Source organism: Chrysemys picta, chromosome 1 (assembly GCF_011386835.1).
Source record: "Chrysemys picta bellii isolate R12L10 chromosome 1, ASM1138683v2, whole genome shotgun sequence".
NCBI classification, from domain to species: Eukaryota; Metazoa; Chordata; order Testudines; family Emydidae; genus Chrysemys; species Chrysemys picta.
Window position 1 is genome coordinate 193,005,854 of NC_088791.1, and position 16,344 is coordinate 193,022,197.

The 16,344-nt window shown below is 42.8% G+C and overlaps 1 protein-coding gene across 9 annotated transcripts in view; it reads left to right on the forward strand.

Annotated features, from left to right (window-relative positions):
* DOP1B (DOP1 leucine zipper like protein B) overlaps positions 1-16,344 on the forward strand; it is a 97,758-nt gene that overhangs the window by 1,441 nt on the left and 79,973 nt on the right. For all 9 annotated transcript variants that reach the window (XM_065590260.1, XM_065590268.1, XM_065590263.1 and 6 more), the window contains exon 2: positions 4,435-4,609. Coding sequence is in view for 3 of the 9 variants with exons in the window: in XM_005303320.4 (XP_005303377.1) it covers positions 4,472-4,609 (138 nt within the window). In the remaining 6 variants the exon portion in view is untranslated. The remainder of the gene's footprint in view (positions 1-4,434; positions 4,610-16,344) is intronic.

The window sequence follows — 16,344 nt, forward strand, 5'->3', positions numbered from 1 at the left end:
ACTTTTTTTAGTGTAATCTACTGTGTTGACACAGTAGATTAAAGTAAAGAGCAATACAGTGAGGTGGCAAGAGATTAAAGCAAAATAATAGAGAATTCATAAGGAACTAAAGCCTTTACTCCAGTTTATTGGGTTCTAAGTTAAGCTTATTCTGGAAGTAGTAAATGATTCAAAACCTGGATCGTTCAATATTTTTTCAACAATAGTCTTATAATGAAACAGTTGGATGGATATGTCTGGTACAAAAAAGCACAAAAAATGTCAGTTAAGGTGTTACTCCAATAGTGAGCACATCAATATAGTAATAAACACTACATCCTATTGTGCCTACAGATTGAAGTATAATCCTAAACTTTGTCACTTTAATCTTTAATGTTTTAAAGTAGGATTTATAGAGTAAATTTTAATGTATTAGTTTACAAATTAAAATGGGGCTTTCTAGCAATGGAATGTGGGCTTCGGGGTCACTGATAAAAAGTATTATTTAATTACTTGTTGCTTTCTGTATTTATACAAGAAAATATTCTATCTTACCTTCATTAAAATTGAATGTAAATTTGTTGACATTTAGCAACACAGCTCCACTTGACTTCAGAAATACCTAGATGACTAAAAACATAAAAACGGCTATGCTGGGTCAGACCAAAGGTCCATGTAGCCCAGTATCCTGTCTTATGATAGTGGCCAATGCTAGGTGTCCCAGAAGGAATGAACAGAACAGGTAATCATCAAGTGATCCATCGTCTGTTGCTGATTCCCAGCTTCTGACAGAGGCTAGGGACATCAACCCTGCCCATCCTGACTAATAGCCATTGATGGACCTCTACTCCATGAGTTTATCTAGTTATAATAGGGTTCAAAAAAGAGCCTTGGCCTTCACAACATCCTCTGGCAAAGAGTTCCACAGGTTGACTATGTGTTGTGTGAAGAAATACTTCCTTTTGTTTTTGTTTTAAACCTGCTGCCCATTAATTTCATTTAGTGACCCCTAGTTCTTGTGTTATGAGGAGTAAATAACACTTCCCTATTTACTTTTTCCACAAGACCCATTACTGTGCTTTTGGATAAATACCCTTATTATTTCTGAAATTGGCATGCATTGTGGAGGTACTTGATATAGGATGAGAGTGTTACTACTAAACATCTAAGGACAAAAATGGATTATTGATGGCAAATGGTCCATTGAGAGAAATAGGTACATCTTTATACACCTCTACCCGTGTATAACGCTACCCGATATAACACGAATTCGGATATAACGCGGTAAAGCAGTGCTCTGGGGAGGCGGGGCTGCGCACTCTGGTGGATCAAAGCAAGTTCAATATAACGCGGTTTCACCTATAACGCGGTAAGATTTTTTGGCTCCCGAGGACAGCGTTATATCGAGGTAGAGGTGTAAGTAGAAAATGATTTGTGATTCCATGAAAATCAGTCACTGTTAAATGTGTTTATAATTTGATCATGAAGTGTCCGTCTGAATGAATTCCAATCCAAATATACTCAGATGCAGTTTTATACCAGGAAAATTGTGCTGTTCTGCTGGTATAGCTGTGTCCACGTTAGGTGTGTTTTGCTGGTATAGCTATTTGTAGTTTGTATTTTCTATATTACCTCAGAGGATAGTGACACTAGGATGCAGGACTAGAGTCACAATTAGTATAGCAGTGCAAGCACCCTGATTCTAGTAGTTAAAGCTGGCATTGCTATGTTTAGCATCACTCTAGACAATTCTAACTTATAAAGCATGTAATACAATGAGAGAAAGAATTGGGCCTGAAAAATGTAAACTCTTTTTAAAAAAATAAAATTAAAATAAAATTTTGTTTGGCATTCTTTATTTTAAGTAATAATAAATAAAGTTGCTTGCATACTATAAATCTGTGGGGTTATTTACACTTAAAACGTTACAGCTGCGTCACTGTAGCATTTCAGTGTAAACACTAGCTACACTTATGGGAGGAATTCTCCTGTCAGTGTAGGTAATCCACCTCCCTGCTGTATACATGGGGACTTAGATTGGCTTAAATATGCTGTTCAGAGGTTTGGATTTTTCACACTTCTGAGCGACAGTTTTGCTGACCTAATTTTCTAGTATAGACCAGGCCCAAGTGTCATAGTCATAGAATTTAAGGCCAGACGGGACTACCAGATCATCTAGTCGGACCTCTTGTATATCACAGGCTACAAACACAACCCAGCAACTGAAATTAGACCAAGGTATTACAACTCTCTGACTAAACTGTTATGTGCCATAGGCAAAGGATAGGAGGGACCAAGTTGCACCAATGCCCATGGCCCCTGCAGTGGCAGGGACTTGATTAAGTGAGATATACCCAGATGAATCTAGCAAGCAACCCACACACCTTATGCTCTAGAGGAAGGTGGAAAAACCCTTAAGGCACTACTAATCTGACCTGGGGAGAATTCCTTCCTGACCCCACATATGGTGGGTGATCAGTTGGATTCTGAGCATGTGGGCAAGAACCAGCCAACCAAGCACCTGAGAGAACGAATACTCTGTAACTCCTCAGAGTACCAACTTCCCGCATCCAGTGTCCTGTCTCCAGCTGGCCATCTCTGATGCTTTGGAGGAAGGAGACCAAAAAACAGAATATGTTGAGGTGGAGTAGAGGGAAATTCCTTCCTGACCTCTGTAGGTGACTGGTTGAAGCCCTGAAGCATGAGATTTTTAAGGAACATCTGACTTGATTCGGAAGAGACACTCAGGACTGCTGAGCCCTGTCATCCCCCTCTTCCCCCCCCCCCGCTATTATCACAAGCAACCCTATCACACAAGCCCACTCACAAATTTCTCCAGTCATAAAGTACCACTCCTGAATAGATAGATTTGAAACAGCGTATGTCAGAGATCACTAGGGAACTTTTAAGGTGGAAGAGCAGGGTCCACATGGAGAGCTAGTACACAGCACGCTGGAATGCTGTAGATTTACATCCCAGCTTGTTGCGCAGTAAGTGTATGTCTAGATATAACCTGGATGGATGGCAGATTATTTTGCTTTTTAATTTCTTAACCAATAGTGAGGTAGTAACCACATATTTATTCCTGTTTTCATGCATTGCTATTTGAGGATTAAAAAATGGGTTTGAAAGATGAAATATAAGTTAGTTACGTGTTATAGTTTTAAGTGTTTTTGTTCATAATTTGTCACTTTCTAAGGCCATATATTCGCCGGAGGGGGAAAGGGGAAGAAAGGGTGTATTAACGCAAGCTAGTTAATTCAACATAAAATCCTAGAGAAAACCAGGTAGTTTGTAGTTTTCATATGTGTTAACAAGTTGGGTTAAAGCTCAACCGGCTAACATGTGAAAATTACAGATTGCCTGGTCTTCTCTATCACCAGTTAAGGACAGACCTTTTTTGTAGTGAAGACGAGGCCTAATCTATTCACTGCAGAGAAACTTCATTAACTCATAGCTAATATTGGCTGGCGGTGCCATATACCTTTCCAGAATGTTGAATGCACTTGTACTTAAAGCTCTGAAAATCAGGAAACACTGTTTCACGCTGGTGGAGGGGAAAGGCTTTATCTTTGATGGAGGGAAGAATAGAACTTGTCCCTTAACTACCAACATTTTAAAGAATAAGTTGATTAGAATTGTTTTCAGATACAGACTTACTTTAATGACTAAAATAGGAGCCTGTCACTGAACATTTTTTAGTGAGTTTGTCAGTATTACCAATCCCAGCTGTTTGAAATGTGAGTCAGGAGCCCCAGAACTATGAGATGGGTCTAAAAATCATGAGATTCTAAAAAAATACCTTTTACATTCTTTCAACTTACTTCTGGTTTTTGAGCCTTTGGTATGCACTCAGGTAATGTTTTAAGGCTTTGTTCTACAACCATGAAGACTCAACTTTTTTTTAAAAAGTGAGAACTGATATTCTCACATTTGCACAACTCCAGGTGCTGGGATTTTAAGAGAAACACAAAATATTGTGAAACTTGAAATAAAATCATGAGAATTGGCACATAGTTAAAAATTCACACTAAAGCATGATTTTCTACTTTCTATTGCTGCGGGTAATGCCATCGATAACTATAACTAAAAAAGCAGGAAAAATCTTCCTCTCCCTCCCTTATTCCTCCCCAGTTTATTTACTTTGTGTATAATGAGTTCTTCTGTGTAGTTACTCTCCCCTACTGTTACTGTATAAAAGATGCACTCAGACATAGGAGAGAGCATTTCTAAAAATAGGAAACTGTGATTGAAAAAACACAAATGCTGGCAATGGGAAATTGGTGTCATGCCTTAAATTACTTTGAACTCAGTTTTTTAAATTAAATAAATTGTTTACAGTTCCCTTTCAAACATGTCTGCATACTTACTACACCCTTGCAATCTTTTCAGGTGTAGGCTTTGTCAATATTTAATTCTTGGTTAATTTTTCATAACTGTGTATATTCATTTTAGTTTGCCAGGCAGTTTTGGCTTGCTATGAGGACCTAAGATGGATCCAGAAGAGCAGGAGCTGTTCAGGGACTACAGATACAGAAATTATTCTTCAGTGATTGAAAAAGCTTTGAGGAACTTTGAATCTTCAAGCGAATGGGCAGATCTCATATCTTCACTTGGCAAACTCAATAAGGTATTATATCTTGGAAGTGGTTTTTTGTTTGGTTTGGTTTGGTTTTTATTTGGGTTACCCTGTGTTGATTGCTTTGAGACTAGGACATCTAAAGATCTCGTTAATGTGTCAAAGCCCAGAAAACAATTTGGGGGGCAATTATAGGTTGGCTAAATAGTGAGAAGTTTGTTTTTAAAAAACAAAAACCCCAAGGGCTTTTACAGTTAATGCAGCTATTACTCCTGGGGGAATTCTGTGCCACTGCGTGCGCAGAATTCATGTCCATTGCAGAAATGACTTTCTGACAGGGAAGCAAAAGGAAGCTGCAAGAGTAGTTGTGTACCCCTCCCCAGCAGCAGGGCATGTCATTTTGGGTGCCCAGAACAGCCAGCGGAGAGGTAAATTGCATGGTTGGTGAAGCCCTGACTGGGGCCAGTTAGACCCATCCGCCCAACCCCTGTGCATCCAGACACACACACCCCGCCTCACTTGGAGCCCTCCTGCACCCGGAGCCCCAGGCTCCTGGCCCTCCCCAGCCACATCTGGGGCTCCTGTCCTGCACTGAGCTCAGCTGATAGTTCTGGCTGGGCTGGGGGTGGGCGAGGAATTCCGGTCCTGGCCATTCCATGCAGGGGAAGTGGTCAGACCCACCCCCAGAAACCTCTCCTGGGTCCGCAACCCTCGCCCCTTGCTTTCTGCCCCCATCGCTCCTCGGCCATGGGGGAGGAGAGGTCACTGTATGGGGAGCTGCTCCCTTGTCTGCCCAAGTCCTATGCATCTTAACACTCCTGCATCCGAACCCCCACGCCACCGAGCCCCACCTTCTCCACACCCGGCCCTCCCTGCCAAGCCCCACTCCCTGCACCCGGACCACCCTCTGCCGAGCCCCATCCCCCTGCACCCACACCACCCCCTGCTGAGTTCCCCACACTCAAACCCCTACAGTGACGAGCTCCAGCCCCAGCTGCTTGGACCCCAACCAGGTGCACTTGGACCCCCACCTCACCAAGCCCCACTCCCTGAGCACCTGGACCCCCCACTGAGCTCCCCAACGAGCCCTATCCCTCCTACACCCAGACTCACCCTGCTGAGCCCTAACCCCCAACGAGCTCTGTGCATCCAGATTGCACCCGAACTCCCAATTGAGCTGCCTGCACCCAGATTGCCCCACACGGAACCCTCTCATCCCACACGAAGCCCCTCAATGCTTGGATCCAGCAAGGCTGAACCTGCCTTCCCACATCTGGTGTGCCTGGTATGGAGGGGCAGGACCTCGGCATGTTTCTGGGGCAGGCCTGGCCCTTGCGGTGTGTCAGGTTTGGGTGCAGCCTCACCACCAAGTCAGTGTCCTGGGAGGAGATTGCAGAGTGATCTCCCACCTTCATGCAGCCAGTGGCCTGTGCTCCGCATTGCCATTCTGGAGCCTCCGCGTTTATTTATTGATAAATAAAATTTGCAGACTTTTTTTAAAATATTGTGTGCAGAATTTTTAATTTTTTGGTGCAGAATTCCCTCAGGAGTAAACTATTTTAATAATTTCTATATACACAGGAGGAAGAAGATTATCTGTATATATAGGAGGAGAAAATGAGAAATCTGTTTATATCATTGCAAAGGTTACAGTTAAAGCAGGGGAAGCAGGTGTGGAAACTGCAGATCTCCAAGTTCAGATGTGTCCGCAAAAGCCCCTAATGTTGATGCAGTTATACTAGCAAAACTGCACATTTACCAGTAACCTGCTTTGGCTACATTGTGTAAACCTTACTAACAGATCTCCACAGCTGTGCAAAAAGTGGAGTTAGTAGGTTTACTGACTACCTGCAGTGTGTGCTATCTTCAGAAGAGAGAAGTTGGATGGTGCTACCTGGGCTGCATGAGTTATCGGTTATACCCTCGCAGCCTCAGCAAACCTTCATCATTTTTTGGACTGATAGGCTAGTCCCTGCTGTGAGAGAGAGGTTGAGGGATGTGAGGGGAACTTGGGATCTTCAGACCGTTCCACTGATCATTTCCAGGTGTCACTGGGCACTTGCATGTGGAGGGAGATGAGCTCTGATATTTTACCTTGGTTAGTCTTGCTCACTGGGGCCAGCTGACATCTACTAGCTGAAAACTCTTGCTCAGATATGTGACTGACAAAACATTCAGCAGTAGAGTGCAAATCAACCAAAAAGCTTTTATCTGTTACATCAGTCCATCTGCTGTGGTATTTTTTAGACTTAATCTTCTTAGGGTTATAAGAATTGCTATACCAGATCAGACCAGTGGTTCCTCTAGTCCTGTATCTTGTCTGAGGCTATAGACCAGGGGTTGGCAACGTTGGCACGCGGCTCGCCAGCGTAAGTACTCTGGTGGGCCGGGCCAGTTTTATTTACCTGCTGACGCGGCAGGTTCGGCCGATCGCGGCCCCCACTGGCCGCGGTTCGCCGTTCCGGGCCAATGGGGGCGGCAAGAAGCCGCGGCCAGCACATCGCTCGCCCGCACCGCTTCTCGCCACCCCTATTGGCCCGGGACGGTGAACCGTGGCCAGTGGGGGCCGCGATCGGCCGAATCTGCCGCGTCAGCAGGTAAATAAAACTGGCCCAGCCCGCCAGAGTGCTTACCCTGGCGAGCCGCGTGCCGAACGTTGCCGACCCCTGCTATAGACTACCAGATGCTTCAGAGGAAGGTCCAAAACACCTATTGATTGGAAAATGATGGAATAATCTGCTTGTAAGGAAAGTTTCCTCTTGCCTAAGCAGTTATTAGCTCTCTTATGTCTGAAGCATACTTAATTACTGTTTAGTTCCAGGAGTGCCCATGGAGTGTCTGGTTTTTTTTTTTTTTTTTTCTCCCCTATATAGGCAGTGCAGTCCCCTGGGCAGGGATTTTATAACCTACAGACACACAGCAGGTATTGCGGAGGGAAGCAACTAATACTGCTATGTTAATAAATGTATTTTTTAAATGGACATGAAAATTTATACTCCGTTAAACTCTGAGCATAACAGTGTTGGTTAACAAGTTTCTTATAGGCATCATGACAGGTGGGTCTTCAGAAGGAACTCAAATGTGAAAAGAATTGGGGGCTTTGCTATGAGCTCAGGGAGATCCTTCCTACATAACCAGTAGCATGACTGATGGCAAGGAGATGTTTGGGAGAAGCATCAGAGTTAATATCCCAACTTTTTAATCTTCTCTTATTTCATGTAGTTATCAATGTTCTTATATTTTGATTTATAAATTGATTTAGATTCTACTAAGCTCTTGGCTTCACTGAATTTTTGCAGTAGTGAATTCAACAAAATAATTTGGGGGGGGTTGTATAAACTTTTTGCCATTCAACTTCATTGGAATTTCCACTTCTTCTTGTATTAAGAAGGTAAGCTGGTTCTTGTAGGGATGAGGGGGGTAAAGGGGAGAAGAAGATGATCTCTAGTACGCCTCCTCCAACTTCGTGGCTGTGGTGAAGCAAGGGGAGAAAAGAGGTCTATGCAGCTCTATCACTCTTCTCCACTGCCTGCTGTTTTTTTGTGCTTCTCCTCTGTGAATATCTCCAGTGTCTCGCTTTGCTACTGCTTACAGTCTTACCAAGCAGTAGCAGCATGAAGCTGATGTGGTTCTTTGCAATTTCATTGTTGCCCGCAGGGTTCTGAATAGCAGCAGTGAAGCCTACTAGACTTCTGTTAATTTTAATCTGTTGCTGCTTGACAAAATTTGATCAGCAGTGGTACTAGAGTAGTCTGCAGACTGAGAAATACAGCCCTACCACATTTAATGTTCTTAATACACTTGTTGCAACCATAAGGATTAGAGATCAATGTGACAGATACTGCAACCACATGCAGTATTTTTGGGCGCCCTGTTGTATTTTATGTTTTAATGCGTGAACATGAAATAGCCATTATATTGAGATGGGCTAGACAGTATTAGCTGTAGAATATTCATAGCCCTTGGTATCAGTGTGAGTGATATGTATTTGTGTGTTTTAAGGGAAAGGAGGTGCTTTGAAGCTTGGCCTTCTGGGGAGTCATGGACAGGACTGGTTTTACCTGTTTTCAGGAGGCTGGGGAACAAAGCAAGATTTTTTTTTTTTAATAAAAAGCCGACTTTAAACAGACACTTTGATTTAACAAATGGACAAGACTTTGTGTCCAAGAGGTGAGACTTCAACCCTTGCTGAAGGGTTAAAAGTAGGTTGAGCAGATAGAAAGTGTGAAAAATCAGGACGGGGTAATAGGCACCTATATAAAAAAAGCTCCAAATATTGGGACTGTCCCTATAAAATCGGGATATCTGGTCACCCTAGTTAGAAGGGATGTTATTCTACCAGACGCCCCAAGTGAAAGATGGGTGATTCCTGGTGTGTTTAGTGAGCATTAAAATCTTTTTATTGTTTGTTTTTTCTCTGTGATGCTTTTGCCCTAAGACTAAAAGTGCTTGCTTAGAAAGAGCTGTTCAGATTACTGGCAAATCATACCTTTCATAGCCCTTGGAAAGAAAGCTCAGCCTAGATGCTGGCCTTAAGGCAGACTGGGTTGCTGTGGATATCAGAGTATGTCAGGCAGCTGTGCAGCCTTAAAATCCCCTGTCAGAAAGGAGTAGGACAGAGACAGGTGACAGCTGGAGGTCTGAGACCTACCCAGGTGATCCTGGAGTGGACCTGGAGGAGCAGTATAGGTGCAGTTGCCCTGAAACTGTGACAATCCATTTTTTATAATGAAAGCTTAAAGTCTGCAGGAATTGGTGATTTATGACCCCATGATTGCCAGGGAAGACTTTCCATTTGTCACTTACAAGAGGATTTTTTCAAGCACTACTGTAGAAAATAATTTACTATGTTTATAAAAGGTCTATTCCAAATACATGGAAGTGGACTGTGTTAATTACCAAAAATTAAATATTGACACATTCATCAGTGTTTTAAAGACTTGAAATGTTTTTCATAATTTTCCCATGAAACATAAGCAATTATAGATAAGTCTCCATATTTCTCTTTAGCATGAAAATGGGATCTTTATTGGTTAGAATTTCATGTGTTCTTTCTCCTTATGAATCACTTGAAGACATAATCCTTGATGTAAGTGCATTTCCTGGGATTTAAACAGCTTTACATCTATTTCCTATATTGTGGATGCACAGTACGACCAGATAAATCCCGTATCCTTATTTCCTTAATCTATCTTTGTTAGGTTTGTAATTTCTAGTGCTCATGGCCTGTATAATCGAAATATACAAGGTCTTGTGGAAAGAAATTATTTCACAGCAGTGATTTTGACAAACTGTTCATGAGGCTCTTATACCTTTTTAGTCCACTATGTATTTTTAGAAATACGGTTATTCTTTTCTCATTCCTATTCTTGAGTAGTGCTTTTACCAGCATTTTTATTGTCATAATGGTCCCTTCTGACCTTAAAGTCTGAGTCTATGAGTCTACACACACGTGTGTGTTAACTGCTAGGAAAATATTGTTTTGCTGCTAACTAACAAAATGAATGCCAGTATTTAGAATGTTCAGTACAGATTGCAGTGTACAGGATTTAGTAATCCTTTTTTTAAATAGTCCTGGTGCCAAAATGTAATTACGCTATTGCAGGTTTTGCCTTTGTGTGCTAACAGAATGGGGTGAGGTTCTGTAAAGTTACTGCTGATAGCTTGCCTCTAACAGCAGTTTTTGACTGAAACTAGTGCTGGTACATTATGTGTAGACTCATCCATAATGTTAGTGCTTTTAACATACATGCTTGTAGCCAAAATATCTTTAATTAAATTTATCTAAAATTTTATTATGCAGAATTAGGGTTGCCCAGTGCTAGCTTGTGCCCTTCAAAAATGTCAAGTTCAGCAAAATTCAGACATCTGAAAACCAGGAAATACGAGGTATTTTACAAGGTAAAATATCCATCCAATCTTACCTCTGCCCCCTGAAGCTGGCAAGAGCCACTGGGAACTATCTGTGTGCGTTCCAGCTGCAGTCACCATGTTAGGTGTAGCTGTGCTGGTTGGTAGCGATATGTTTGTGATATGAGGAGATCTGGGGTCTAGTTTGAGGAGCATCACAGAGCTGTGATTGAGATGATGTGAGGAGATCTGGGTCTGAATCCTTCCTCACATGTGTGATCAAAGGAAAGAGGTGCATATGTACCTTGAGGTTTCAGTCTGGCATCATTTCAGTATGGAATTGTGTAGGCTGTGTCAGGAGAAGGGCACTGGGATGATCTTGCTATGGGTATTGACAGTATTGATGGGATATGAGAGCAGTCTGTGGATTTAATGATAGGTAGGGAAAAGCATAGGTTTAGGTGGTATCCTGTGTGCATGTGTGAAGGGGGTTATAAATTGTTAAATTTAACTAATGTGGTATTCTGTCAGGGGAGTAGGCACTTAGGGCAGGTGCGGAGATCAGCTGTCCATTACAGTAAAAAGTGTGTGTGTGATGGGTAGTTTGGGACATCTCTCAGAGAGGGCATAGTTAAGGTTACGTGGGTGTTTTCTTTAAGTCTGTATTTCCTGGTTTTCAGAAGTTTGAGTTTTGATGAACTCATGGTTTTAAAAGGCCATGAACTATCAGCAAAGGCAACCTTAACTGTGTTTTAATGAAGCTTTTTGCAGTTTAGTTTCTTAGGGTATTTCTCTTTCGCTTAAAAACAAACAAACAAAAAAACCCCCACATATACACCTCTACCCCGATATAACGTGACCTGATATAACACAAATTCGGATATAACGTGGTAAAGCAGCACTCTGGGGGGGGGGGGGTAGGCTGCGCACTCCAGCAGATCAAAGCAAGTTCAATATAATGTGGTTTCACCTATAATGTGGTAAGATTTTTTTTGGCTCCCAAGGACACTGTTATATTGGGGTAGAGGTGTATTCATAGACGTTGGTGGCCATTTAGGCAGTTGTAGTTCTCACCTCAGTATTCAGTTGACATGCTACTCTGGCTAGATAGTATTCAAAAGACATAGCTTTTATACAGTGCTTTTCACCAGTAGATCTCAAAGAACTTTATTTCCTTATTCCCAATTTATATATGGGAAAAAGGTGAAGTGACTTGACCAAGGTCACTCAGCAGGCCAGTGACCTTGTCATCTTGATGTGATGGTCTCAGCTAAATGAGAACCCCCTGGGGAGATGAATATAACCTGAAATAACCACTCTGAGATGTGTGAACTGCTCCATTGGAGAGCCTCTGATGTGTCAAGCATGCCCATTCTCAATTTGGGGGGAGGAATAGCTCAGTGGTTTGATCATTGGCCTGCTAAACCCAGGGTTGTGAGTTCAATCCTTGAGGGGGCCACTTAGGGATCTGGGGCAAAAATCAGTACTTGATCCTGCTAGTGAAGGCAGGGGGTTGGACTCAATGACCTTTCAGGGTCCCTTCCAGTTCTATGAGATAGGTATATATATATATATGGAGATATACCTAATTCCTCACCCTAGTGTTAGCAGTGTGTTCTTGGTGCATGCTCCAAGCAAGTCTGTTCTCACCTCCTCGCTCCCAAGGGCATTACTTCCCCAGATCCTGGCTCACTTGGGGACAGAGACCCCCAGATCACATAGGTGTGGGGTTCAGACCCCCTCCCAGGAAGGTAAGCCCCCACAGAACCTGACTCACATGATGGGGCGTCAGACCCCCATAGATGGGCAGTGCCCCTCGGATCCTGGCACACACAAGAGTGCAGGGACTGAGGTTCAAACACTCCCAGAGGGGCAATCCTATGGAGATGTAGGAAGAGGGACTCCCTAGAAAGTTAACACCCACCGAGAACCTGGCTCACATAAGGAGGGGCATAGAAGGGGGTCAAACTGCCATACATGGGTCCCCAGATCTTGGTGTGCACAAAAGAGGAGACTGTAGGGCTGACAGGCACTCCTGCTCCTATTCCCTACCCCCTTGTCACTCACCTTCATGTCTCCTTCCCAATGTCCCTCCCTCTCACCTGAGGCCCCACTCCTCCTCCTCCTCCACCCTCTACAATGGCCTTCCCCTGTCAGCAAGCATGTGCATGTCTAATTTTTTTTACAAAAATACTTTGATTATGTTCTCCAAAAAATTAAACAAAAACAAAAACCCCACAACTCTGATGGAGATGGATTTTTAGCAATATGTCTTCTGACCTTTTCCAGATTTCTGCACAAGGTGGGACTCAGGCTCATACTGGCTCATAAGTCAAATTCAAAGGACTACTGGTTATTCTCTTAAGCCATCCAAGCCTCTTAAAACTTCCAAGGCTAAAAATCCTGTTAACTCTTCTGTCCACACATGCTCATTCGTTTGGTGCAACACCAAGAACTTCAGAGGCTGATGATCCAAACTAAAGAGTTAAAGTCTTTGGCAAATAGCATTGTAATCTGATTTTCCCCAAAGGGCTTCGGAGTGGCATGAACCCTGTTGGGGTAACTCTCAGGTGTCTGAGATCCTGGTGTGATGATCTCAGCCCTGGTTTGATCTCTCTCTGGGCACAAAAATTCATTGCCAGAACATGTCAGCTTTAAGAAAAGCTATATCTCAGGAACTTTATGCTCAAATGGCCTCCAGTTTGGATCACTGACCAAACCCTGAGGTTCATCTGATAAGCCATACAAGAACCATGAAAGTGTTTTGAGGGGTTTTTTTTGTTTCGTTTTTTTTTTTTTTTTTTTAAGAGGCTTTCTGCTTTTGGAGTGTCATCTCAGAACTCAAAATTTGTATCGAGTTGTCCTCAGGGAGAGGCAAGGAGAGGTGCTGGTGGTTTTTAGCTGGATTCTGTACAAGCATAAAAAGAGAATCCCTGTGCTAAATGGCTTATGGTTGTGGAATTTGCCAAACTGTTCTCGCTGTTTCTTATCCACCCTGCTCTTTGATTCAATAACTTTTGATAGATCCATTGGGAAAACCGATTATGGCTCTGACTGACCAGACCACCAGTGAGTGCAGTTGATAAGCAGAAGCTTCACAGGGGAGGTAGATGATGGTGATTGTTGTTCATGTGCACATTTCTGCATGTGAGCTGACAGCAGCAGAGAATTTGGCTAGCATTTTCCCCCCATCCACCCTACGGCAATGGTGCTTTCTCTGTCCTGGTAAAGAATATTGGAACAATAACAGAACCTATAACGTTTGTGAGCTCCATGACTAATACCTCTACCAATTGTGCAATGCTAGGGTGACCTCAGATTTAGAATGTGCTACCATGCATAAAGCTGAATAAGTTTGGAAGGGAGGGGAATTGTTGTGGCCACTGGTGATATTTTTACCTGAGCCGTGGGGGAGCAGAAAGGCTGGCATAAAATGAGGCAGAACGTCAGAGAGACAGAAGGTGCAAACATCAAAATAAGATCCTCTTCCGTGGCCTTGCAGGATCCCCTCCCACAAGCCTTTCAGTTACTAATGTCACCGGAAAGGGACAGGAAGTGGCAGAGCTTATACCCCATGCTTCCATGCTGCCCTCCATTTATTTTCTTGCAGGTGTAAACTGACTGCAGGCATAAATCTTCCACCATCCCTGGTTGGATATAATCTTTTCAATATGGAAGCATAGGCAAAGTCATCTTTCTGACTTGCTCCCCAGCAGGTATAAGTTTTTCAGTGCCAGAACAGTGCTTACCTCTTCCTGGTCACAACATACACATTTAAGTTCTGCCATCAGAACAAGTTAGGTTTGCAGTGTTCGTGAGCTACTCCAACTAAACTGACAAAGGTTAAACCTACAGAAAATCATCTTGCACTGATTGCACTCAGATCACAGTGATGGCTAGACTTTTAAGCATTTAGTTAGAAGATTCCATATTTCACTGTTTTTTAAAATGGTTTCTAAAGAGAAGAAATTCCAAAACACACAATTGTATGTATTTTATAGTTCAAGAAATAATATCAATACTGTAATACAAGAATTTCTAATTTAATGAGTTTTGAAGCAAGTTTAAAAAAAGTTGGAGGTGGGAAGAATCAGTTTTCCTGGAAAGAGATTTCTGAAAGCCCCAAATATGAAGGTACTGGGACTGGTTGTAAATACGTACTCTGAGAACATTGTAGTAAATAGTGCCATCCTGAATTCTGTAAAAAGGATCTTGTAGAGACTGTTTAGGCTATACTCCTGCTCCTATGAGAGCCTCATGAGGAGGCTGTGATGAGCAAGCCCACTTTCTTCAAGTTATAGCAATATTATGGAACACTCTGGGAGATGAGGGAATCATAGACAAAGACATAAATAGCTTGAAGATTAATTCTATATAGGAAGCATTCCACTGTTGCTTTTGTCACAGCTCAGGGCAGCAGCACCTGTTTTCCCCCTAGTGGTCCAGTAAGGGCACCCACGCTCAGTCCCCTGCATTTGTTGTGGTGTTCTCCGCAAAAGACAGTCTGCCTAAGCAGGTCCCTTCAGAGACTGTTAACTGTGTGATTGCCACAGTTATAAGTTACCACAATATTCTTTCGAAGCAAGCATAATTTTATTCTTAAGGTAAACGCAATACACAGAAAACATTTAAAATAATAAAAACCTACATGCATGCTAATAAGCTTACTAGTGATCACCCTAACTCTAGCATGGGCTCTGGCAGGAGCAGTCCTTCAGAACCCCACCCAGAGGTTTTCTTGTGGTTTCAAGTTCATCACCGCTTCAGCTCAGAACAAGAATCCAGTCTTATGCGGCCTCGGTAGGACAAAGTCCTTCCAACCCTTCCCTAAGGATTGGGGCCCTCTGGGGACTAGTCTGACCACTTGCTGAATCAGAACAAAAACCCGGAGTCAATTTAAACTCAGATTATTTATCCCAATTGCCTTCCTTTGTCAGTTAATCTCTGAAACTCCAATTTGATGCTTTGAAAGGTAGTCCAGCCAGACAATGGGTCCCCTCCCCAGGGTGACGCTTCAAAGGGCTGGTAACTGGAGGCATTCCATTAGCATACCCCATCTCTCTAAAGAAGTTGCCTACAATCTGGACAAATTGGAGAAATGGTCTGAGTTAAACAGGATGAAGTTTAACAAAGACAAATGCAAAGTGCTCCACTTAGGAAGGAAAAATCAATTTCACACATACAGAATGGGAAAAGACTGTCTAGGAAGGAGTACGGCAGAAAGGGATCTAGGGGTTATAGTGGACCACAAGCTAAATATGAGTCAACAGTGTGATGCTGTTGCAAAAAAAGCAAACATGATTCTGGGATGCATTAACAGGTGTGTTGTGAGCAAGACACGAGAAGTCATTCTTCCGCTCTACTCTGCTCTGGTTAGGCCTCAGCTGGAGTATTGTGTCCAGTTCTGGGCGCCGCATTTTAAAAAAGATGTGGAGAAATTGGAAAGGGTCCAAAGAAGAGCAACAAGAATGATTAAAGGTCTTGAGAACATGACCTATGAAGGAAGGCTGAAAGAACTGGGTTTGTTTAGTTTGGAGAAGAGAAGACTGAGAGGGGACATGATAGCAGTTTACAGGTATCTAAAAGGGTGTCATGAGGAGGAGGGAGAGAACTTGTTCACCTTAGCCTCTAAGGATAGAACCAGAAACAATGGGTTTAAACTGCAGCAAGGGAGGTCTAGGTTGGACATTAGGAAAAAGTTCCTAACTGTCAGGGTGGTTAAACACTGGAATAAATTGCCTAGGGAGGTTGTGGAATCTCCGTCTCTGGAGATATTTAAGAGTAGGTTAGATAAATGTCTATCAGGGATGGTCTAGACAGTATTTGGTCCTGCCATGCGGGCAGGGGACTGGACTCGATGACCTCTCGAGGTCCCTTCCAGTCCTATAATCTATGATTCTATGAATCCCACAATAACAGAGACAATTGCATTTTTA